Consider the following 25512-nt stretch of genomic DNA (forward strand, 5'->3'; position numbering starts at 1 on the left):
TCCGTATATTAGGAAACAAATGTTTAACATTGGTTAGCGATATGGTCATATGAAAAGTAGCAATTGCTTCTCTATAATTGTGAGTATTTTTGACATTTGATAAATTCAACGTAAGAGCCTAACTAAGAAGGGTGACTTTTAGATTTTCAACCACCACTGATCTCGGCGAATTTTATGAAACTAATATGACCACCGACGAAATTTCAACTTTCCTAAAGTTTTCATTTGGTGATGTCATCGTGTATGGTTTTTAGTATTTTGAATTCTTGATACTATTATTGGTCTTTCAAGAAAATTTAAAGATTTTCATCTTCATATAGTTCTTAGGTAATAATTTTAATGGTTTTGAAGAACTTCAAAGGTAAGATCCATAAGCTCTTTCCCTTGTATTATTCGGTGTTACTGTTAACTGCTCGATGTTCTCGTTTTCTTCGGTTTAGCTTAAAGCTAGTCGAATTGAACCGAAAAAGTTCAAATTAATCGGTTCAGTATTTAAAATTCGCCGATTTTAACCGAAACTTTTTTAATCGATTTTGTTTCGATATTTATCCATAGTGGGCTAAGTTTTTAAAGGCCCAAACATATGGATCGAGCTTGGCCAAGTTAAACTGAAGTAGTTACTGATACTTGAGACCTGAAACCCTAACTGGAGTGGAGACAAAGTAGTAGATACGATCGCATTTGGTCGGAAGATTTTCCATTTTGCTCCGTTTTGGTCTAGTTAGGCAAGGTTACATGGATGATGAAGACGGAGAGAGACGTGTTCGTGCGAAGCAAGCAGGTGACAGAGTCGAGGAAGTAGATCGGCTGAGAAACTTGCCAGATTGCTTGCTCTTTCAGATTCTCTTGAAACTTCCCACGAAGGATGTGGTTAAGTGTAGTGTCTTATCCCGTCGATGGAGAAACATCTGGAGATATGTACCTGGCTTGGACTTCGAGTGTCGTGATTTCATGGCGAGTGAGTATTATGATCCCTCTGAATTCATCACTATGTTAGGTTTCGTTTATAGGTTTCTGGGTTTCAACAATGAGTCGTGCTTAGAGAAGTTTAAATTAACGGTTAATTGGTATGAGGGCGTTGTGCTTGGTACTGCTCATTTCACCCAGTGGATCAACACTGTTGTTGAGAGGAAAGTTCAACATCTCCATATCTTAGACAAAACTTTTTTTTTTTTTTTTTTTTTTTTTTTTTTTTTCTTAGACAAAACTTGGGGGATGGATGAAGTGGTGATACCGCGAACAGTTTACTGGTGTGAGAGCTTGGTATCTTTAACTCTCTGTGACGTATACTTGCTTAATCCCCCCGAGCTTGTGTCTTTACCTTCTCTCAAAGTTATCGTTCTAGATGCAGTTATGTTTGACAACGATTTGGTTTTCGAAATGCTGATCTCAGGCTGCCCTGTTCTTGAAAGCTTAACTGTAAACAACGGCAATTTAAAATATCTTCAAGTGTGTTCTCAGTCTCTATTGACCTTCACTCATGTTGAGGACGAGGGTTATATGACAGTTGCAATTGATGCTCCTAGGCTTGAGTATCTGAGGCTCAGTGATAAGGGACTTGAAAGTTTAATAATCGAATGTCATGGTTCACTTGTTAAGGCAGATATCGATACTGTGTTTGACTTCAGTTTAAAAAATGAGTTCGATCCAAATGATCTACCAACGACACATATGATCCGTGATTTCCTTGTCGGGATATCTTGTGTTAAAGATATGATCATCTCTTCGAGTACTCTTGAGGTAACTGTCGACGCTGAATTTACTATTTGGATGCTTTACTTTATCCTCTAAGTATTTACTAATCTCTTCTTTTTTTTCTTTTAGCAGGTCATATATGACTACTCAAGATGTGAAAAACTACCCTTATTCTGTAATATATCTTTCTTGCGAGTCGAATTCACCGACGACAGGTGGGAAATGTTGCCAATCTTTCTTGAGAGCTGCCCGAATCTAAAATCTCTTGTCTTGGTTAGGACTTCTTGTCTTACTTTATGAATGGAATTGTTAAAAGTAAGACATTATATCAACTTGTTTCGTCCTACTTGCAGGAATTTTGTACTTGTCCAGAGGAGGAGAAAGTTGTTATCTTACCAGGACCTCGTAGGTTTCTAACATCTCTCGAGTATGTTAAGATTGTGAAGTCGGACTCAGAGGAGGAGGAGGAGGCGACAGAGATAAACCTGGAACTAGTGAGTTACTTACTAGAGAACTCAGCAATCCTCAAGAAGCTCACACTATGCTTAGGTTACTTGAGACGTAGGGAAGAATCAGTCATCCTTAGGAAACTCCTTACCATTCCAAGACTCTCTACCTCATGCCAAGTTTTCGTCCTCTGATCCTCACAAAGTCTTTATTCCGGTGATGAACGTACAAGTTTGTCTTTTGAATACTAAGTTATCGTGAACTCCTATGTTTCTTTTTTTTTTGTTTAACTTGAAATTGAACTATTGCATAACTAGTAAGAGAATCGTATGTTTGGTATTTTGTTACGTATGACTATTATTCTATTAATGCTTTCTAGTCAACAAAATCCTCATGGAACTCACTCTATGATTGGATGATTATAGAAAGCGAAAAGAATCTGATAATCTGACAATCTGACAAAGGAACTAATTTCAATTCTAAGACTTTTATGTTAGTATGTTTGGGTTTGGCTTAAACTGATACCCAAAAAAAGGAGAAAAAATGTTTGGCTTAAATTAGTAATTGGTTTTGAAAAATGTTTTTGCGAGATAATCATAATCCAGACTTGAGTAGGAAATACGAATAGATACCAAAAGAGGAAAAAGAAAAATCAGTTATTTAAGATTCAAACTGAACCAAAATGATAAGATTCTTGCAAGGCTCAATGAGTAAAATTTCTAGAAACTCTTCTTGTTTAGTGTTAAAGAAATCAATTTGAGATAAAGAAATTTATATTTTAATCGAAATATCAATTTACCGAATATTAATTTACAAAAAATATAATTGTATTGATAATTTCTCATTATATGAATAATTTCTTTCATGAATTACTAAATTTTAAAATCTATCTTTAAGTAGAGCGAGAAGTCTACTAATCTAAATTTAGTTCCTTAAATGACAGTTTAAAAATTGTTAAGATGATTTTTTTTTTTTATTATTCCAAAACAATTTATTTACACAACAACTTATGCAGTTAAAATTAGAGTTCAAGATCAAGTATTGCGATATTTTTTTTTTGTCAAACGTATTAAGATAATTATAAATCACTAGTTAAGATAATATAGTTATTCATTTAGAAAATATTAATTTTTTAAAAAAATTTGTATAAATATACAAAATTCAATAATATTATAAATTTTTATTCTTCCAAATATCTCACTAATCAAAATTATAAATATTTTTTGTTCCTTGTTATTTTCAATAAATTACCATTGAAACTTTAAATTTGTGTCAGCTTTAGAAGATTAATATTTTTTTTTTCTTTCTTTTGGACAAAAGTGAGTTGAGCATTATCATTTCACCTGGGAAATTTGTAGTTGTTTTAGGTATTTTTGGGTTTAAAAATTGTAGTTTTAAAGACGTTTTAGGTAATAATATTACTCAAAAAAAAGGAAAAAAAGTTAATTCATTTATTATTTACGTCTAAGGATCACTTTCTCTCTCTCTCTCTCTCTCGGGCCTCTCCCACCATCTCACCATCTCGCGTTGCTGTTTCCTGATTAGATTCAAACAATGAACGGCGCATTAGGTAACTCCTCCGCGTCCGTGAGCGGCGGAGAAGGAGTTGGAGGACCTGCTCCCTTCTTGGTGAAGACCTACGAGATGGTAGATGATTCGTCTACGGACCAGATTGTATCGTGGAGCGCTAACAACAACAGCTTCATCGTTTGGAACCATGCGGAGTTTTCACGCCTTCTTCTTCCAACTTACTTCAAGCACAATAACTTCTCTTCTTTCATCCGTCAGCTCAATACCTATGTGAGCCTTTTTTTTTCCTCTCTCAATTTTCGGTTCGGTTCTACCGAACTCATCTCTCGGATTGACCTAATTTTTGTCGCGCATCGTTTGGTTGAAGTTGGGATATTCAAAATTCGAATTGTGGGTTTTGGAATTATTAGAATGCGTCTAGGCTTTTGTGTGATTTATAGACTGGATTATGGAATTGAGTTTACGGATTAAGAAGAGGATGAAATGTAGCTTAAGTTGAAGGCTATGTATGTAGCAAGCTACGAATCTATTAATTGGAATTATAGAACGCATCTAGGCCTGTGTGATTATGGATTGAATTGTGGAAATGGGTGAATTTAATCATTTATAGGAATGTTTTCACCTCCAAGCTCCAATGTTATCATTGCATCTTAGATGTTTTACCTCTGCCTAAGAAATTCATCACGAAGATGAAGTGTAGCTTCAAATTGAAGGATTTTTGTATGGACGTTAAGAGCAGTGACAGTGCTAGCAATCAGGTTTTATCTCCTCCAGTGTCATCATGTGATTGGAACTTAAGGACTGTGTTATGGACTTTAAGAGCAGTTACATTGTTAGCATTCAGATTTTATCTCCTCCAGTGTCATCATGTGATTGGAACTTAGGGACTGTGTTGATATTCCTTGTTCTCTGCTCTTAGGTTTCTTATTTACGGTGAATGTTCTTGTGATTTTGTTTGTTAGGGGTTCCGGAAGATTGATCCAGAGAGGTGGGAATTTTTGAATGATGATTTTATTAAGGATAAGAAGCATCTTCTCAAGAATATACATAGAAGGAAACCTATACACAGCCACAGTCATCCACCTGCGTCGTCGGCTGATCAAGAAAGAGCAGCGTTACAAGAGCAAATGGACAAGCTTTCACGTGAAAAAGCTGCAATTGAAGCTAAGCTTTTGAAGTTCAAACAACAGAAGGCTGTTGCGAAGCATCAGTTTGACGAAATGACTGACCATGTTGATGATATGGAGAAGAGGCAGAAGAAGCTGCTGAATTTCTTGGAAACGGCTATTCGGAATCCTACTTTTGTTAAGAATTTTGGTCGTAAAGTTGAGCAATTGGATATTTCAGCTTACAACAAAAAGCGAAGGCTCCCTCAAGTTGAGCAATCAAAGCCACCTTCAGAAGATTCTCATCTGGATAATAGCAGTGGTAGCTCGAGACCCGAGTCTGGAAATATTTTCCATCAAAATTTCTCGAATAAATTGCGGCTAGAGCTTTCTCCAGCGGTTTCAGATATGAACATGGTTTCACACAGTATACAAAGTTCCAATGAAGAAGGATCAAGTCCCAAGGGAATACTGTCAGGAGGTGATCCAAAAACTATACTAACCCGAAGAGAAGGCCTACCATTTGCACCTGAAGCACTAGAGCTTGCGGATACCGGGACATGCCCGAGGAGATTACTGTTAAATGACAATACAAGAGTGGAGACCTTGCAGCAGAGGCTAACTTCTTCAGAGGAGACAGATGGTAGCTTTTCATGTCATTTAAATCTGACACTGGCTTCTGCTCCATTACCGGACAAGACAGCTTCGCAGATAGCTAAGGCAACTCATAAAAGTCAGGAGATTGGAAGATGTACTGAGTTAAACTTTAAATCAATAGAAACAAGTGCAAGTGAGAAAAACCGGGGTAGACAACAAGAGGTTGGAGGTAGCCAAGCAAAAGCAGCTCCTCCAGCAAGAGTGAATGATGTATTCTGGGAACAGTTCCTAACAGAAAGGCCGGGGTCTTCAGATAATGAGGAGGCAAGTTCGACTTATAGAGGAAACCCATACGAAGAGCAAGAGGACAAAAGAAACGGGAATATGATCTCACGTAATACAAATCATACTAAGCAGCTCACCTTATAAAGTAATTAACCGGTAATACATCCTTAGACCTACTTGTTATCTTTATACTGCTTGGTGATAAACATGTTAGCCTTCTCGATACTTGCATGATGTTTGACAACAATTTGGTTGTTTAACCTAGACTTTGTCGACAATTCTTGTTAAAGAGAACATATGCAGTACCTGTTAAATTTTCCTATTCTGCTTGGTAATTTATTGCATTGATTAGGAATATTTAACGCATGCTAATGTTAACTTGGTTTTGTCAGTAAAGTTTGTTTATGTTGTCATCGGTTTATGCCAATATATATAATGCTGTAAATTTACCCATTTGTCTTTATTGTTTTCAGGTTACATGAACGAGTATGGTCTTTGGTTTTTGGCCCATGTATTGGCTGAGTAAGTAATGAAACGATGGACTGCTGCTATAGCGTCCAAAGCGTAAGTAGCATTCCTTGGTGTAAACACTTTGTGTTTCTCACTTGTTTTTATTTTATTTTCTACACATGTAATTTGACTGTAAATTTAAGTGCATAGGATTTAAATTGAACAAGCATTATTCTTACGTCTTAAATGTGGATAACCATATGTAGCCCTTCCCACACAAACCTTAGAACCGACGAGGGTAACATCCGCTGAAATGTGTTTCTAATTCTCTTTCTGTTTGGTGTATGACTGTATGTATGTTCTCGAAATCATTTTCTTTTATTGGCCAACTTGTTGTATTGGGTATCGATCGGAAGTGTGATACACATTTATATTTCTTGAGTTACCCGGTTCATGCATTTTTCGAATCCCACGATTTACATATAATCAGTGGAACTGGGCGGATGTGGACTTGGTCGCCCCGGGCTTCATTTTCTACAAAATATATGGGGATGCTATTCAAACGTTATGACGGGATTTCCGAAAAAGAAACTCACCGAGAGTTCAAAGATTGGAAATCAAGAAAGAGAGGAACCACCTCGAAGATTCTGAGATTTTGATGATGATGATGATGATTCGAGAGAGAGAGACGAAGTGCCTAACTAGGGGTGTCAATCCGGCTGATCCGGTCCGGCCCGATCCGAAATCCGTAAAGTCTGCATATGTTTAAGCCCGGTCCGGTCCGGTCCAAAATATTTCCGAGCCTATATTTCAAAACCTGAGTCCGGCCCTAATAGGGCTACAGGGCTTTTCAAGCTTTTTGGGATTATAATTCAAACTTATAAGCCTTAAAATGCAGTGTTTGAAGATACACTATAAAACAAATCAATCAAAAATTTAATAACTCATCTATATTCACTACAAACAACTTAATTTAATAGAAAATGTTTAAAACTAAATAAAATTTCGATAATTTAACCAAATAAACCAATATATAATTTATATAAAATATCATTAATAAAAATTTTAAAGTATAAAATATGGTTATTGAGTAAATATGAATACTAGGATTAGAGTTTAAAACTTTATTTACAATAAATTAGTAATCAAATATCACAATCAAACAAAGATGTTAACAAACCGGTACAAATATATTTGTTAAAAAGCTTTTCGGGTTAGTCCGCGGGCTTTGACCCTACTTGACATGCCTATGCCTAATAACATGTGCTGTGTTGTAAATTGTACCCGCGACAAACCAACTAATTGTACCATAAATTGAAATAAAAAGCTAAAGTGTAATTAAACCACATGACTTACCCGGTTTATTTATTAGATTTTTCCTGTAACAGTGTCGTTTCTTTTTTTTTTACCATGAAACGGCGTGGTATTAGCTTTTCTCTTTCCTCACAGTTCTCGTCGATTCTCAGACACTGAAGAAGAAGAACCCTAAAAGCGTTTTTCTTCAATCGTCGGCTCTGGGGTTTATCGAGTTCGACGTCTGTTTCTGACTCCGCCGTTTCAGAGTTTGTGCTTCTTTCTCTCTCTGTTTAACTTGCCACTTCCAATAAAGCTCTCTAACCTTTTAAATATATAACTAATTTAAGTATTTGAGAATTTTGATATCTTTGAAGTGTTAATTTAGGTAGTGTTATTATTCCCCTTGGTTCGATTCCATTGTTGATAAAAGCTTGATCATTTCCCTTTAACTTTGATTGATTTGATTGATTTGCTGTGTTCTTGTACATGATTTATTTAAATGGAGTTTTTTTTTCATATAAGCAGAGACGTCTCAAGTTTTAAACCTAATGTATCGTTGCAATCAAAATCTCTGTTTGACCTAGTTGCAGTATATAATAGTGTTTTCATCTCTTGAAATTTCTTAATTCGTGTCATTTTTATTCATGGTTTTGATGACTATATAATGAAAATGCAGATGGCTAGATGGGATCAGATCTTCTCCTTACCTGTGCAAAACCCTGCTTTGCCAGAATTTTCTTCTGCCGACCTTGTTTGGTCAAAGGTTGAAGGTTACCGTGACAATATAGATAGGTTAGCTCTCATCCCGTATACTAGGGTGGATGATTTTGTAAGAGGTGAATCCTTGAATACGGATTGTCCTACGAGTTTTCATGTTGAAGCTAGACGAAGGAAAGCCAAAGGGAAAAAATATAAGCCAAAGGTTGATGGCATCCTGGAGTATATTCTGTAAGTTCCACATTCGTTTTGTATTGGTCACAGCAAGTTAGATCATTTATCTGGTTGTTACTTTCTGTTTTGTTTTCTGCATACCTTGTGCTCATCTTTTTCTACTAAAGGGCAAGTGAATTTATATTTTGTTTGCTTCGTGTATGTTTCTGTGTTCTTTTTAATTGTCTCATTTTCTTTTCCTGTATGTTTCCCAAGCTTTCTGTATCCATTTTGTTGCTGCAGCTGGATAGTCTACTATGATCCTACATTATTCTCATTGTAGGCAGTTCTTGGCTCCATTTTTTCTGAATTTAGATTGTTCATACTACACAAATATATGGCTAGCTATTTGGTTGTCCTCCCCATGCATCTCGTTTTGTTAGTCAGTGTGGAATGTAATCGTTGGTTATAATTTAGTGTTTTTGTGTGAGTAGGTATTGGTGTTCCTTTGGACCGGATGACAATAGGACAGGCGGAGCTGTACGGCCAAGTAGGAGCACATATGTTCCAAAAAAGAACAAAGCAGGCCGACCCAATTCCAAGAGAGGTTGTAGGTGTCACTTCATTGTGAAACGCTTAATTGCAGAACCAACAGTGGCTTTAGTAATTTATAATAACGACAAGCATGTAGATGAAAAAGGGTTGCCCTGCCACGGTCCACAAGACAAAAAAGCGGCTGGAACAAGAGCCATGTTTGCTCCATATATATCAGAAGACCTTAGGCTACGTGTATTATCTTTGCTATATGTGGGTGTCTCTGTGGAGACCATAATGCAAAGGCATAATGAATCAGTCGAAAAACAAGGTGGTCCAAGTAACCGAGATGATTTGTTAACTCATAGATATGTTCGAAGACTTGAGAGGAGTATCCGGCGTTCAACATATGAGCTCGATGAGGATGATGATGTTAGCATCAGTATATGGGTTGAAAGTCATCAAAGTCATGTATTTTTCTTTGAAGGGTTCTCTGATACAGACCCTTTTTCCTTGGGTATCCAAACTGAGTGGCAGTTGCAACAAATGATTCGATTTGGAAACTGTAGACTTTTGGCTTCAGACTCGAGGTTTGGAACAAATAAACTAAAGGTCAGTTTCTTACAGTTTGTATTAGTAGCTAGATTTGGTATTTATATTATCAGGATGATTCTCAGATCTATGTGTTACGTTTATTTTCAGTATCCTATCCATAGTCTTGTTGTGTTCGACTCTGAGAATAAGGCTATTCCAGTTGCTTGGATAATTGCACCACGATTTTCCAGTGGAGATGCATATAGATGGATGAGAGCACTTTGTAACCGAGTCCATGCCAAGGATCCTTCCTGGAAGGTGGCTGGGTTCATAGTTGATGATCCATTTGCTGACATAATAACGATCAGGTTGGTTGCTTCAGAGACCACTTTTTCATTTAAAAACATATTTTGCATGTTCCTTCCTTCAGTAAAAATGGCAGAGTTTACCACATCAAAGCAATTAGCTTTGAATGCAGTTAACTTAAGTACATAACCAAATATCGACATATTGAATGAAGTTGCCTTTGGTAATTTCAATAGTGGAGCTATTTGGACAAATTGACTTGGTTGATACAACCATAGGTCTTGAATCCTTGGTTGGACTGGCTAGGTGCAGCTTGACATAGTTAGATTATAGGGTTCATCACTTCATCAACAGATACGGATCCATACTGCTCTCGTTTGTTAATAAGAAATTTGGTGTAAACATAAATTTCAGACAAGGAACCAAATTCAACATTCGATAATATTGCTTGTGAATGATATTGCTTATGATGTTCTTAGGGATGTATTTCAGTGCCCGGTCTTGCTTTCCTTTTGGCGTGTTCGCCATGCATGGCATAAGAACATATTCAAGAGATGTCCAGAAACAGAGACACGCGTTGAAATTTCAAAACATCTTGGGGAGGCTGTAGATAAAATCTGTAGAAGGCAAGGAACAGCCATAGTGTTTGACAGTTTTGTGGAGGATTTTGTTGGTAGTCCAGAATTTGTGGAGTACTTCAGAGCTGTTTGGTCTCCCAGAATAGGTTATTTGCCGATTCTCTCTTTTCATTTCTATTTACACTCTACCTGCATGGTCATCTAAAATATACTGATAGGTCTAAAGATTCATTGGCCCTAAGTATGAAATGTATACATGTAATTCTACATTGTTACTCTGCCACTCTAATTATTGCAGACATTAGATACTAGTCCTCTCTAGAATGACTTTTTCCTCCAATTAATCATAGGAGCTTGGACAAGTGCGTTACAATCTCTTCCCTTGGCAAGCCAAGAGACCTGTGCAGCAATGGAGCTTTACCACTATCAGCTGAAGTGCAGGCTTTTGAATGAGAGGGACTCTGAAGCTTATCAACGTGCTGATTGGTTGGTCGATAAGTTAGAGACAAAAGTACATTCTTACTTCTGGCTTGATGAGTATTCTGGAAAAGATAATTTTGCCAGGTACTGGAAAGAGGAATGGGTGAGTGGGTTGACTTCCTTCCGCAAAGCATTGAGTATACCAGATTCTGATGTTGTTATGTCTGGTATATCTGCAAAAATAACAGACGAGTGTGAAGGCAACGAAATTCATGTTGTGTGGAATCCAGGGTCACAGTTTGGGGTTTGCAGTTGCAGCTGGGCAGAAAAGGGATACATATGTAAGCACATGGTCAAACTTACACAACTGTCTCTTGGAAACAGAGTTTCTAGACAGTCCGCTAGCCTTCTACAGTATTATCAGACCTTGATTGATCTGCTACACTGCCCACCTCGCGATTCCTTGTTTCGTGACTATGCAGTTTCTTTAGCCGTCTCTGTGGAAAAGCAAATAAATGCACCCTTCAATCTGCAAAAGAACGATGCTAACGAAGGTAACTTGCAGAAAGAAATTGCTTTCAGTGAACCATCTAATGGAAAATCTCTTGATGAATATGATTTGCTAGATAAACACGAGGGTCACGGCGAAGTTGCTACTGATTTAGATGGTGAGTTGAGTAAATTGCCAATGAGTTGTCTGAGGGCCTGCTCAGAAAATGCAGAAGACATTATTTTGGGTTCTGCAATGGAACTCGAACCTTCACCATGTTCAACCAAAGTTGCTGCAGGGGATCTTATCTCGAGTCCTCTGAATGAGACAGACATCATGAACGAGAACTGTGAAAGAGGTGCGAAAAGGGTGAAAATTTGGGCACCCGAGCAAGGGAGTGTATGAATGATAGTAACTGAGCCGAGCCGAGAACTTAGCAAGAGTTTTCAAGATTTTAGTGAGCAATCTAATGTTGAGCAGACACAAACTGAGAAGCAACAGTTACCGGGTCTTAAAAAACTTGATTCCAGTGAACCCCACTTCATAACTATGATGAAGAGGCTCCTTCAAAGAGGAAAAGAATCCGTTGAATGAATGTTCCAAGAACGCTTGCATTCATCTGAAAGCAAAAATAGTTCTCAAGTAATCCAGATGAGTGTCTTGTACTCAGCTCTGTTGAATAGATTATGAAAGCCACTAAGTCTTTTTCAACTCTTCTTTGCCGGAGATGGGAACTATGGAAATGTAAATTGGATAATTTATTAACTGAGTAGGAAGATGAAATTATCGTATCCACTGTAGTTTCTGTCTCAAATTTTCGTGTTGAAATTTGTTTCAATATTAATCTTTTTAATGTTTATAAGTTCAAAGAGGATTTGAAAAGTTAACAACAAAAGTAAAATTAATACTTTAAAAACAAGAGTCAAAAGTGTGAAATTAATAAAGTAAAGGAAGGGTAAAACAAAATGTATTGCTTAATCAATCATGTGATGTAAAATCATTTATAATTGTTATAAGAGAATATATTCAAATTTCAAATATATAATCCATATATATGAAGTTTTAATTTTTTATTGTGGCAATAGAGAATACATATAAAATGATGAATTAATTAGTAATGAGTACAGCATTGGTATCCTTGGATATGGAAGACTCTTGGGATTCGATGAAAGTAATATAGCAGCAGCAACGTTTGACACGAAGAAAACAAACCCCTCCTAATTCGTGATTTTTAGCTTTGCAAAGCTCATTGCATGTCGCATTGTTTTTACATACTAGGTTTGAGTAACATTGCGCGTTTTGCCCTGTTTAGATCATAAACAAACACATGAAACAGAAATAATAGTACAAAATTATCAATTATTTGTTTTATGAATTAGTATAACTACTATACCTTTACGTTTCTAACTCAAGTTCAATTATTTTTATTTTTATTTAAAAAAAAAATTATATAAATTGAAAGTTCTTTTAGAAAATTAAACTGTCACCAACTAAACAAATCTTTAGCCAACCTAAAAAAATATCTTGAGTTTTATATATTACCTGAAATCATCGGTAGAAGGATGAGAGCGAAGACCATCAATGATACAAGAAATGAAATCCTCTTGGTTCCCATTTTGCTAGAGTATGCAACAAGTATTTGTTAGAATATACTAGATTTCATTAGAAGTCTGAAAGAAAAATCAAAGCCTATAAGAAAAATTAAGGTTCAAAATCAACATCATGAGAACTTCTATGCCTAATACGAACACCACTAGTACGATTAGATATATAGAGAAAAAACTTACGTTTTACAAATATTTAAGTATGTCGATCTTGAAAATTTATTTTTACACTCTACCTACTAGTTTCCTTTTCCCATAGAAAATATTCAATATGTCCTACAAATTTATACAACCTAATTTAGGAAATTCACAAATTTCTTTTTCAATAATCAAACCATTGATATCTTTCTAAGAGTTACCAACTTTTCCCCCCCTAAATTTATTTGATTTGTATATTAGTTACCAAATTAAAAGACATAATAATCTACAAAATTGAAAATTTCCAAAGCTAGTTAGATTTTAGGTTTTAGTAAATAAATTAACATCATATAATATCTTGAAATTTATTTTAATGGATCTCCCATAATATATACATCCATAAAGGATTCTCTAGCATAGGTTTTTTTTTTGAAAATTTGTTAAAAATATACTTTTTAATATACCTTTTTTCAAAAATACCCATTTTTTTGGCCATTTTTATTTTTGCCCTCCTTTAATTTTTAATGACCATTTTACCCTTAGATGAAAAATATTTTAATCAATAAAAAGAAAAACAATATTTTCCCGCCAAAAAAATTTCCGACATATTTTCCCGCCAAAATTTTTTTTGCCAAAAAAAATTTGATAAAAATTTTCGACAAAAAAAATTTCCCGCCAAAAAAATTTTACAAGGTTTTTAAAAGGTTTTATAAGATTTCTACCTTATAAAAGCCTTATAAACACCTTGTAATGGCTTTTACAAGATTTTTTAAAGAGTTTTAAAAGTTTTTTAAACACCTTATTAACTTTAATTTACTTTATGATAAATAAATAAATTTAAATACATAATGAATGTTTGTCAACTACTTGAAGTATACACCAACACATAGCCACAAATACAAATGTCTTGTTAACTACGTTAACTATTGTCATCACATAATGACATCTATAAACAAACATAGGTTATGTGTACAACACCATAAACATTTAATTCCGGTGTTTGGTTGGCCGGAATCCGGCGTTGACCAGTGTTAATCGACATTGACCAGTATTGAACAGCGTTGACCAGAAAAAATATATATATATATATATATATATATTTTTCCCTAAAAATAAGAAATTTTTCATATATTTTTGATAAATAAATAAAAAAGATAAATGATTTGTATAATTTGCAAAAACAAAATATAACAACACAAAATTGTACAACAAAATTTTATATGTAGTAGATTTTTTCATAAAACTATATCAATTATATATCTTTTCCTTTAAACAATTATTTTTTATTTTGTATTTTCAAATGTAGGGATTTTAAATATATTTTTTTCTTTTTTACTTATTTATAAGATTATGTCATTTGAAATATATCCAAGGCATTCCCAACTATATCTTTGATTTTACAAGACCAACCTTTGATTTTACAAAATCAATTTTTGTTTTTTTAATTATCTTCTAGATATATGTCTTTCATGTAAATAAATAGAATTTTCATAGTTTTCTTCCTTTCTTTTTTCTTATTAAAAATAAAAACACAGTTGGCAATATCTTGGATATATTTCAAATGACATAATATTATAAATAAGTAAAAAATATATATATTTAAAATCCCCACCTTTGAAAATACAAAATAAAAAATGATTTTTGAAAGGAAAATGTATATACTTGTTATAGTTTTATGAAAAAATCGACTACACATAAAATTTTGGTGGTATAGTTTTATAATATTATTTTATGTGTATTTTCTGTATCAACAAAATTAGTTACTAGATATACCACAAATTTTGTTTGTCATATAATTTTTATTTTTTTTTGGTATATAATTGTCTTGTACTTTTTTGTTGTATAAATTTTTGTTGTAGATTTTATTTTTGTAAATTATACAAATCATTTATCTTTTTATTTCTTTATCAAAAATACATGAAAACAAAAAAAAATATCTTTTTAGGAAAAAAAGAAGAAAAATGTTTTAATAATATTTTTTTTCTGGTCAACGCCGTTTAACACTGGTCAATGTTGGTTAATACTGGTCAATGCCGGATTCCGGCCAATCAACCACCAGAGTTGAATGTTTATGGTGTTGTACACATAACATATGTTTGTTTATGTATGTCCTTATGTAATGACAATAGTTGACGTAGTTAACAAGACATTTATATTATTTGTATGTGTGACTATGTGTTGGCGTATACTTGAAGTAGCTGACAAACATTTTTCCTATTTTTTAAGTTTTATGTGATAGTTTATAATTTAAATCTTGCTCAAACACGCTATGGTAGCAGTTGCGAACAATAGAATGCGATACTAAACTTGTTCTGAGGAAGTGCCACATATATATCACATGTATGGCCTTGAAACTTAGTTTTTATGGTGGATGGATGATGAATGAGATATGATGTGATGATGGTGAACAGGTGGAATGCAAGGAGTTTCAGTTACCCTTATGTTGTTGTAGTATAAGAGATGTCAATCCTAAATGAGTGTATGCAAGCAATCAGGATATGAATATTTGTCTAAGTTAAGCCAAATATGTAGGATGTTTGTCACTAACAACCTAATGATGAATGTAAAATGCAGAAAGTAAAAGCTATTAAGAACAAGATACTAAATGCAATAGAACATGATGATCTAAACAACGATGCAATGAAACAGAAACTATAGTAATGCAAGACAAGTAAAGAACTAATGCAAGGCAAGTAATGAACAGGATTGAACATAAAACTAAATGAATGCAACAGGAATGCAACTAAAATGAAACAAGATATGAGACAGGACAAACACAAAGCATAAATAAGAATTCTAGTGATGAGCTCGAGCAAGCACTCGATCGAGTGTGCGATCGAGTACAAGGTCGAGTTGAATAAATGCGAGAAACAGAGCAATGCAAACAAAACAGAGCAAGACAAAAGTAAATCAAACAACAGGCAAACAACATGATTTAAACTAGGAAATCAATAGACAAGGAAGGTCTTGAGGAGGGATTCATGGGCTGGACTAATGGTTATGGTCATCTAACTTGGTCAACAAATCTCAAACAACTTGAGCTAATCTCTAGACAATGATCTCCTAGAACATGTTAATCCACTCTCATGGCAAAAACAATCAAGCTCATAAATTTCTAGACTAGTTCTCACATAGCAAAGAACTTATACAAGCAAGCATTAAGCAACAGATCATTTATGTCAAAAATCAAACAAGACATCTAATCTCTTAGCATGCCTAATGATAATCTCTAGATCTAGTCTTATCTAACAACTTAGACAATGGTGTGATGCTAAGATGCTTTAAAACCCTACCCTCTCGGTTATAGGATCAACATAGAGTATATATAGCCTAGAAGAGATCTATAACAAACAAGTTTGACCTAGCTAAACAAACCACAATCATAATCCAGCCTAACCCATCCTCAAGATCCTAAGCAAACTACTCACAAATGCTAAACATGATGAACAAAGTTATAAACCCAAAAAATAACGAAACTTGTATCATTAGAAAAAGAAAGAAAAGATCTACAATATTGAAGAAGGAATCAAACTCGAATTCTTAATACTTTGAGAGTTATTGAACAAACAAGTATGAAGAAATCTCTTGTTTTCTCCTTCAAAAGTATAACAACATCTAAGAGAAATAAAAAGCAAAAAGCATAAATTCCCAAAAGGGTAAATACTAGGTTTGAGGAATTCTAGAAAGTTGGACTCTTGGTGGCTGAAGGGTACAAGGCCCTTTTATAGGAAAAGTAGTGGAAGCCCTAAAAATGCTAAAAGACAAAATAGCTAGGCGGCTCGGTCAACTCGACCAGGTGCTCCGTCGAGTGACCGGTCGAGTTGGCTCTTCTTGTGCTCCTTCCACTCGGTCGAGTCCTTCTCCGCACACGGTCGAGTGTCTGGTCGAGTGGAACTTCGGACCTTGGTTCTTCAGCTCTAACTCCCTTGCTTTCTTCTCTTGATAGCTTCACTCCTCTTCAGCATTGCTTCCATGCTCCTTAGGCTCCAAAATCACCTTTTTATGCAAGAAAATATGCAATGCAATGCAACTATACTCTAATGCATGAACAGTCCTAAAAGCTATGCAATAATTGCTAAACTAGATAGCAAATGATGCAAAAGAGATGAAAATACTAAGGGAAAACAAGGTAAAATATATGAACATCAACACCCCTAAACTTAGTCTTTGTTTGCCCTCAAGAAAATAAACAAGACATAAGAAGGTAGGTGAGGTTTGAAAGTGGGATCTCAGCTCCTAAAACTAGGTAGAATCAATGTCCAAGTTACTAGTACTATGATGCAAGTTGAATGAGCTGTACTTAAAGATTTTAGACAAGTCTATCACAACCTTTACTGATTTGAGCCTTAGACATCCAAATGCATTCAAATCAACCATTTCCTTTAACATTCATTAATCAAGAACATGAATCAATCTTATGCAATGCTTAAACTCATTTGGCTTGGTAATAAAGGTGTAGAGACAATGATTGTCTCTCTTTAGAGTGGGGCTTATCAATATCAAGGTTCTCTCATAAAAAATGGATTGAGCTTTAGAAGAATGCTAAAGGTAAGAACACTTAGACACATACAAGAACAAAACCTTGTCTACCAAAAGGCACCCAAAGTATTTGATCCTATCAATCTAAACCCAAATTGGTCTAGTTCTACCCTTTATCTTCTTCACTACTCTTTTACCCTTTTCTCTTTTGATTTTAAAGTCTTAGGAGAGGCTTCTTATTTGATCTTTCTAGTGGAATGGGGAATTCTTTCTTCTTTGCCATGGTTCTCTTTTCTTCTTATTCTTAAGACATAAAAGCATTTTGCTATACTCTTCTTTTTTTTCTTTTCTTTTCTTTGACTAGAACCAACTTCAACAATCTTATACTTCCCATTCTTTCACTAGACTTTGATTTTACTTAAACACATTCCCCTCCTAAAGACTCTAACCTTTTCTTTCTCTTTTTCCTCTTTTCCAACCAAGTCCCAAACCCAACAAGTGAACCACCTAGTCCTATCTAGTTTGAAAATTCCAAACTAGAACTACACAAGGTTTTACTCTTGTCAGTTCAAACCTAACACTTTTTATCAAGCTCAATCCCAAAATAGGCCTCACACACACAAGAATAAACATGGCTTGAAAGAAGGGTTGGTTAATGGGTAGGGAGAACTGATTTTAATGGTTCAATCAGCTACTTGGATCAACAAGAGTGGTAAAAAGGAGAAAGATGATCCAAATATGTATATGGTATCCATGAGTTTAAAGCAATGCACAAGTTGATATTTAACAGTCAATATTAGGTTCTTATAAGTAGGAAATGGCATCAAATCACAACATGCTTCAATTTAGACCAAATGCAATGCAGGAATTCAAGCCTTGGTTCAATCTTATGCTTCTAACTACTCAACTAGCATCAAAGTTTAACTTGGGCATTGATCCTAGTTTAGTGAATTAAACAAGCTAACAAGGTAAAACTCATCATAGATCCCTAATGCAAATATTTAACAGTCCTACATGAAACATGCTAAACAAGATTCTAATATGCAATGCAAACTACATGAACACTCTTTTTTTATAAAGATTTTTGCAAAAATTTTCAAAATTTTAGGGTTTTTCTATGCCTTAGATGCAATGCAAATACTAACATGATAATGCTAAAAATTTGAAATAAGAAAACAAAACACAACATCAAATACTATCTCAAACCCTCCCCAAACTTAAATTATACAGTCCCTTGTGTAAAAAAATTTTGGTAGAAGATTCAAGACTAAAAACAAAACACAACATGATATGCAATGGTATTTACAAGGGTAAGGTGATAGTGTTACCTCATGGATTATGAAAGAAGTTGTCCACATCCTCATTCATGCTGTCAAATATGTAGTGGGGGTTTTGTTTCTGACTTGGAGGAGAAGACTGGGGCAACTCGACTATGGCCATCGACTGGTACTCGGTCGAGTGCCCGGTCGAGTGGGGGGGGGGTCGAGTTGGACTGCGAGTTGAAAAATTCTGACCTTTCTGCTGGTTGAACTGGTGCAAGAGTGCTGGATCCATGAAGTATTTGGGTGGGAAGGGAGGGTAACCTGGATAGCCTGGATATCCTGCTGGAGCTGGGAAGCCATAAGGATTTCTGTGTAGGTACTTGGCCGAGTGCATCTGGGGTACTCGGTCGAGTGGTTGCTCGAGTGAACCGGTCGAGTGCCTCGAAGATTGTTGTTCTCGGCGACTTGAACTTCTTCTCCATTGAATTGGCTCGAAACTTGAAGCTCTAGCTGGTTCCACAGGGTTTTTAGCTCTTGAAAGTGCTCTAGTTGAACTACACCTCCTCAAAGGGCTAGAATGGCTTGGTGATGAGTTTGCACTCTTCAGTTCAGCAATCTCCCTCTTTAAGCCTTTGATGGACTTAGTCATTCTTCCCACCTTCTTCTTCAGCTTTTCAAATTTATTCCCATGCCACTTGCTCCATCTTTGTAGAAGTGTCAGCCTCTTGTTAGTCTCCCTTACTCCTCTACTATCTCTAAGGGTTGACTCATATTCTTCAAATTAGAATTGCTCCTCCCCATCAGCCATTTCTACATCTCCAGCTTCATCAACTCTAACTTGAGCTGTCCCATCAAACAAGAACTCATCAGCTGGCCAAAAGTCAATGTTTGCTCCTTCTTGTATGGTGGTGAGCTCTTGATTAGGTAGGACAAGCTGTCTTTTCCCAATTGTTGGAAGCTCAAAATTGAAAAGGTGATTTCCTTAATGCATCTCCTTGGCTAGTATAAGGGTAGAGGTGAGATAGCTTGAATCAATCCATCTTGGCATGACCTTCTTTCCTCTAAGTGGCACCTTAGCATCTTGTAGTATTAGAGTGATAATGCTTCCAATAGTTAGGGCTCCCATTGAACCCTTGTTGTGCAGCTTGCCCACCCAGCTTCTCAAATAGATCATGTGGTCAATGAGCATCATTGCAAGATCAGTCTCCACACTGCTCACAAGGATGATGCTTCCATCCCTTGCTTGAAGAATTATGCTATTGAGTGCCATATCAAACATCCTGAGCTCACCCTCATTCACATTTCCAGTCTCCTTCCTAGCAAAGAAGGTGTTTGCTAAGGCCTTGTGGAAGTACCTTAGGACTGGGCTTCTTATCATGGAACTCTTGGTCTTGGAGGATGAGTAGGTGATGTTATTTCCAATGGTTTTCCAAACAGCATAGAGCTCTTCTCTTGGTATGACTTCTCTTGGTATGACCATGCTCCTTTCATTACCAACTTCAAAGCCAAAGATATTGGCTATCTTCTTCAATGAAAGCTCATACTTCTTTCCCTTGATAGTGAAGTCAACATGACCAGGTCCAAACTCCTTTTCCTTCTTTAGGTAGCAGTGCAACTTCATTGTGGCTAGAAACTCACAGCTTTCTTCCTTATGCCCTTCCATGCAAAGCCCCATGAACTTGCTTAGGTTACACTTCTCAAAAAGATATTTCACATCTTCATCAATGCCTAGCTTCTCCATGGTTTCCTTGTGTGGGTATCTAGTCCCCAAGAACTGCATCCTCATGAAGGCTTCATAAAGCTGCCTTTGAGTTAAACCACAAGACTCTTCTTCTCCATCATCTTTTTCCTCTTCTTCTTCATCTTCTTCTTCACTCTCTTCTTCAACCTCCTCTTGTTCAATCTCAACTGCTGGCCTCTTTCTCTTGGCCTTGTGTCTCCTAATGTGTTCTTGAAGAGTGAACTCCATCTCTTCCTCACTCTTAGTTTGCTCAGGGTCTTCCTCAGCTGACTGATGCTTTTCTCTCGCCATCTCACTTGACCGCCTACTCGAGCTAGCACTCGGTCGTGTGCCTGCTCGAGTGGTAGGTCGAGTGCGTCCACCAGCTTCTTTCCTTGATGCAAGTTGTGCATCACGACGGCCTAGAGAGCGATCAACGACTTGTTGAGACATTCTTGTGGACCTTGAAGACATTCTTGAAGAGAACTTGAAAGGAAAAAACTCAAAACTCAAAGTTAATAGGTTAGTAACCCAAAAACAAAAGAACAAAGCTTTGAGCAAAAAGATGAACTTGAGAGAGATTTTAAGCTAGATTTTAATTATTTTGAGCAAATAAGAGAGTGTGAGAAGCATAGGATCGAGTTTTGCTCTATATAAAGAAGCTAAGGGGACAAGGAGACAAGGGTGGAGCGTCCATACCATTCAAATTTGAAATGGAAATCTTTGCTTGCTTTTTGCTGCCACTTAACCCCACACTCGACAGCACGTGGTCGAGCTCCTTGACCAAAGTTTGAAATTCAAAAGATTTTCTTCTTTTTCTCCCTCCACTCGATCATTCAAGAGAAATGGGAATCAAATGGGCCTTAGTTTCTTCACAACTCGGTCGAGTACCTCTCGTGGGCCGGTCGAGTGGGCTTGCGAGTCTACTTCCACAAGTCCAAATCTCTCCAAACCCATCTACACTTTCATTAAAAAGTCTGCCCAACACAAACATAAAAGAAAAGAAATCAAAACTACAAAGAAAATTAAGCATATATACAATGATACCTTAGGGACTTCCTCCCTAGTGAGCTTGTTTAAAGTCACTAAGCTTGACTTTTGATGCCTTTTCAGGCTTGGTTTAGAGACCAAGGAGGTGATGAAATCCTCCCTGGCACCACTTGATCAATGTGAAACTGATCCTTGATCATTTCACCCTTCACACATAACCCTTGTTTCTTCTTAATCTTGAACCTTGGTCTTGCCTTCTTCAAAGACCTCTTGTTAAGTTTGACTTGGAGATCCTTCACCATATCAGTCAACTCTTGAACTGAACTCTTGAGCTTTTCCACTGATTCATCTTGAAGAGAGAGCTTGGCCTTTGGAGTTGCCACTTTACTTGAAACCTCATGACCACCTTTGTCTTTGATAGTAAAAGGTTGATCATCAATAGTAGGCAGGTTGGTTGGGTTATAGATGTCAAACTTCATGGTTAAACCCTGCGCAATGTTCAAGGTTACAAGACCTTCCTTGATATCTATAACAGCTCCAGCAGTGGCTAAGAATGGCCTCCCTAGAATGATAGGATCTTCAGGCTCCTTATCCATCTCTATAACCACAAAGTCTGTAGGAATTCTTGCCTTTCCTATCTTGACTGGAATGTTTTCCAACTTACCAACTACATCCCTGTTTGATCCATCAGCTAGACATATGTGAAGGTTGGTGGACTTGAATTCAGTGTGCCCAAGCTTTTGTGCTATAGAGTAAGGCATTACACTGATAGATGCTCCCAAGTCACATAAGCACTGGTTGTAGTGAAGATAGCTAAATGAGCAAGGTAGATAGAAGGGACCTGGATCTTCAAGTTTAGTTGGGAAGATAACTTCCTCAATCTCTTCAAGATCCTTCTTGTTTTGATTCTGAGTCTTCTTCTTTGACATCTCAAGTAGAAAATCTTGAGAGAGAGGATATGGAGCATACTGTTCCAAGGCAGGTCCTCTCTCTTCTTCTTGGTAAGCAATGATAACCTCTTATATGGCCATCACTTCATCTTTCTCAATCACAACCTCTTCCTTCAAAGCCTTCACTTCTTCTTGTTGCAAAGCCATCATTTCTTTTTTCTCAATAATTTTCCTTAGTTCCTTCAGCTTCTGTGCCTTGAAACGTCCTGGGAATGGTAGAGGCGGTTTGTAAGCAGGAGGAATGTACTTGGCAAGCTTAACAGCTTCAGATTCCTCAAATCGATCGACCACTCGAGCTGACACTCGGTCGAGTGCTGGCTCGAGCACATGGTCGAGTGCACTACCAGATTCCGTCTGCTTTGCACAATCTTCACTCTGAGCTTCAAGAAATGACCAATCATCCCCATCTTCAACTTCACTGTCCCCAATGACTTCTTCCTCATGGAAAAGAATGGCTTTTGCAGTAAACTCCCTTGGGTTTTGAACAGCTTTTCCAGGGAGTTGAGTAGGCTTAGGAGCTGAAGTAGAAGCAAGGTTGCTCTCCATATACTTCACTCTAGAGTTGAGAACTTTAAACTTCATGTTGAGATCATTGTACTGGGATGTTAGCCTTTGGTTCAACTCAGAAAACTGTTTGGCTTCCTCAATCTTTCCATTGGTTTGTCCAATCAACAGATGTTGCATCATTGCTCTTAAGTCTTGTTCCTGGCCTTCGGAGGTCTGAAACCCTGGAGGGGGACACAATTGAGGCTGGAACACTTGATGTTGCTGCTTGGGTGCATAGTTGTTTTGCTGTTGAGGTTGTTGAGGTGGATAGACTTGATCTTGAGGAATGGCTACATTAGTGCTTCTATAGGAGAGGTTGTTTTGCTTGAATCCTCCTCCTTGGTTGTAGCTTTTGAATCCTCTATGGTTTTGCATATAACAGAGCTCAGCAAACTCTCTCTCCCCCTCTTGAACTTGACACTCTTCTTCACCAATAAAGTTAATGGTCTTTTGTTGGCTAAGGAGGATCTTTTCTAGCTTCTCATTGACCATCCTCAAGTCCTTCTTGTACTTGTCCTCTTGATCATTGGATGGGAACCTTATTGCTCTGTCATAGTCCTCATTGTAGTTGCCATCTGACTGAGCAAGATTTTCAACCAATTCCCAGCCTTCTTCCACATTCTTGTTGAGGAAGTTACCATTTGAGGCTATATGAAGAAGCATTCTGATCTTGGGGAGAATTCCTCTATAAAGAGTGCTTAGCAAGGACTCATTGCTAAAGCCATGGTGAGGACACTGAGTTTGGAACCCTTTGAATCTCTCCCAAGCTTCACAAAAGCTCTCATTATTCCTTTGTGCAAATCCAGAAATTTCATTCCTCAATCTAGTAGTTCTTGCATTGGAGAAGAACTTAGCCAAGAAAGCTTTCTTACAAGCATCCCATGTTGTGATTGCTCCAGTTGGAAGTGTCTTCTCCCATAGATGAGCTTTGTCTCCAAGTGAGAAAGGGAACAACCTAAGCTTGAAGCCATCTTCACTCACACCATTGATCTTGGTGAGACCACATATCCTATCAAACTCATCAAGGTGGTCTAGGGGGTCTTCCATTGGCAATCCATGGAATTTGTTTGCTTGAATCATAGAGATCAATCCACTCTTGATCTCATAGTTGTTGTTGGCAACTGCAGGAGGCACAATACTAGCTCTTTGGTTATGTGTGTTTGGTGCATCTCCAGCACCAATGTTTCTTGCCCTTGGAGCTTGTTGATCTTGTTGCTCCATTAGCAATTGTTGTTCTTGTTCCTGATAGATTCTTGTTCTCTGCTGTCTCAGGTCCCTTGGTGGTCGGTTGATGTGATCAAGGAGTCTCTGAAGATTGTGATGACCCTTTGACCTTGTTTGCATCAACAGGCGCGAGTACAGACTCGGACAGGCACTCGGTCGAGCGCATGCTCGAGTTGGTGGTCGAGTCGACTGGGAAGTGATGTCTATTTGTATCCGGCTTCTGACTCGATCAAGTACTCGGTCACTCACTCGGTCAAGTGGTGCTCGAGTTGATGGTCGAGTTGGTACCTGAAACTCAATCACAGACAAGTAGTAGAAGAATCGAGATCAATAGCGAACAAGGGGATAACATAACTTAATCTTAGACTTCTATTGATCCTAATTGTCACAAAACACACTCAAATGGGCAACGGCGCCAAATTGAAACTTGGTTTTTATGGTGGATGGATGATGAATGAGATATGATGTGATGATGGTGAACAGGCAGAATGCAAGGAGTTTCAATTACCCTTATGCTGTTGTAGTATAAGAGATGTCAATCCTAAATGAGTGTATGCAAGCAATCATGATAGGAATATTTGTCTAAGTTAAGCCAAATATGTAGGATGTTTGTCACTAACAACCTAATGATGAATGTAAAATGCAGAAAGTAAAAGCTATTAAGAACAAGATACTAAATGCAATAGAATAGGATGATCTAAACAACTATGCAATGAAACAGAAACTATAGTAATGCAAGACAAGTAAAGAACTAATGCAACAAGATTGAACAGAAAACTAAATGAATGCAACATGAATGCAACTAAAATGAAACAGGAAATGAGACAGGACAAACACAAAGCATAAACAAGAATTCTGGGGATGAGCTCGAGCAAGCACTCGATCGAGTACAGGGTCGAGTTGAATAAACGCGAGAAACAGAGCAATGCAAACAAAACAGAGCAAGACAAAAGTAAATCAAACAACAGGCAAACAACAGGATATAAACTAGGAAATCAATAGATAAGAAAGGTCTTGAGGAGGGATTCATGGGCTGGACTAATGGTTATGGTCATCTAACTTGGTCAACAAATCTCAAACAACTTGAGCTAATCTCTAGACAATGATCTCCTAGAACATGTTAATCCACTCTCATGGAAAAAACAATCAAGCTCATAAATTTCTAGACTAGTTCTCACATAGCAAAGAGCTTATACAAGCAAGCATTAAGCAACAAATCATTTATGTCAAAAATCAAACAAGACATCTAATCTCTTAGCATGCCTAATGATAATCTCTAGATCTAGCCTTATATAGCAACCTAGACATTGGTGTGATGCTAAGAAGCTTAAAATCAAACCCTACCCTCTCGGTTATAGGATCAGCATAGAGTATATCTAGCCTAGAAGAGATCTATAACAAACAAGCTTGACCTAGCTAAACAAACCACAATCATAATCCAGCCTAACCCATCCTCAAGAT

At 36.7% G+C, this 25512-nt stretch overlaps 3 protein-coding genes and 1 non-coding gene across 7 annotated transcripts; all 4 read left to right on the forward strand.

The window, feature by feature from the left end:
- Window positions 1-641: 641 nt before the first annotated feature.
- FBD1 (FBD-associated F-box protein) lies at window positions 642-2520 on the forward strand. Of its 3 annotated transcripts, none has more exons than XM_087479348.1 (4): window positions 642-958; window positions 1394-1740; window positions 1825-1968; window positions 2049-2520. In XM_087479348.1, the coding sequence occupies exons 1-4, from the start codon at window positions 736-738 to the stop codon at window positions 2334-2336; spliced, it is 1002 nt and encodes a 333-aa protein (XP_087335474.1). In that variant the 5' UTR covers window positions 642-735; the 3' UTR covers window positions 2337-2520. The 3 variants fall into 3 exon arrangements, with proteins under 3 accessions (XP_087335474.1, XP_087335475.1, XP_087335473.1); XM_087479349.1 differs by having other exon boundaries at window positions 1828-1968; XM_087479347.1 differs by having other exon boundaries at window positions 642-1740; window positions 1828-1968.
- Window positions 2521-3487: 967 nt separating this feature from the next.
- Window positions 3488-6499, forward strand: LOC104732282 (heat stress transcription factor A-5). The gene is made up of 3 exons (XM_010451819.2): window positions 3488-3942; window positions 4635-5816; window positions 6134-6499. The coding sequence occupies exons 1-2, from the start codon at window positions 3697-3699 to the stop codon at window positions 5802-5804; spliced, it is 1416 nt and encodes a 471-aa protein (XP_010450121.2). The 5' UTR covers window positions 3488-3696; the 3' UTR covers window positions 5805-5816; window positions 6134-6499.
- Window positions 6500-7457: 958 nt separating this feature from the next.
- Window positions 7458-11952, forward strand: LOC104732283 (uncharacterized). Of its 2 annotated transcripts, none has more exons than XM_010451820.3 (6): window positions 7458-7672; window positions 8083-8354; window positions 8771-9422; window positions 9513-9712; window positions 10130-10374; window positions 10579-11952. In XM_010451820.3, the coding sequence occupies exons 2-6, from the start codon at window positions 8083-8085 to the stop codon at window positions 11541-11543; spliced, it is 2334 nt and encodes a 777-aa protein (XP_010450122.2). In that variant the 5' UTR covers window positions 7458-7672; the 3' UTR covers window positions 11544-11952. The 2 variants fall into 2 exon arrangements, 1 of the variants encoding a protein (XP_010450122.2); XR_015574916.1 differs by having other exon boundaries at window positions 7460-7672; window positions 10143-10374.
- An 11593-nt stretch (window positions 11953-23545) lies between these two features.
- LOC147930801 (small nucleolar RNA R71) lies at window positions 23546-23652 on the forward strand. The gene has a single exon (XR_015576766.1). It is a non-coding gene; the product is annotated as a small nucleolar RNA R71 (small nucleolar RNA).
- Window positions 23653-25512: the final 1860 nt, after the last annotated feature.

Source organism: Camelina sativa, chromosome 12, assembly GCF_030686135.1.
Source record: "Camelina sativa cultivar CO46 ecotype springtype chromosome 12, ASM3068613v1".
NCBI lineage: Eukaryota > Viridiplantae > Streptophyta > Magnoliopsida > Brassicales > Brassicaceae > Camelina > Camelina sativa.

What these genes read in the sequence shown, in the direction of transcription:
- FBD1 (XM_087479347.1), top strand. Translation starts at nt 736, where the DNA reads ATGGATGATGAAGACGGAGAGAGACGTGTTCGTGCGAAGCAAGCAGGT. An exon ending in TCTCTTCGAGTACTCTTGAG is followed by an intron (nt 1,741 to 1,827) that starts GTAACTGTCGAC and finishes TTCTTTTAGCAG; the next exon opens with GTCATATATGACTACTCAAG. An exon ending in ATCTAAAATCTCTTGTCTTG is followed by an intron (nt 1,969 to 2,048) that starts GTTAGGACTTCT and finishes TCCTACTTGCAG; the next exon opens with GAATTTTGTACTTGTCCAGA.
- LOC104732282 (XM_010451819.2), top strand. Translation starts at nt 3,697, where the DNA reads ATGAACGGCGCATTAGGTAACTCCTCCGCGTCCGTGAGCGGCGGAGAA. An exon ending in TCCGTCAGCTCAATACCTAT is followed by an intron (nt 3,943 to 4,634) that starts GTGAGCCTTTTT and finishes TTTGTTTGTTAG; the next exon opens with GGGTTCCGGAAGATTGATCC.
- LOC104732283 (XM_010451820.3), top strand. Translation starts at nt 8,083, where the DNA reads ATGGCTAGATGGGATCAGATCTTCTCCTTACCTGTGCAAAACCCTGCT. An exon ending in TTGGAACAAATAAACTAAAG is followed by an intron (nt 9,423 to 9,512) that starts GTCAGTTTCTTA and finishes GTTTATTTTCAG; the next exon opens with TATCCTATCCATAGTCTTGT. An exon ending in TGTTTGGTCTCCCAGAATAG is followed by an intron (nt 10,375 to 10,578) that starts GTTATTTGCCGA and finishes AATTAATCATAG; the next exon opens with GAGCTTGGACAAGTGCGTTA.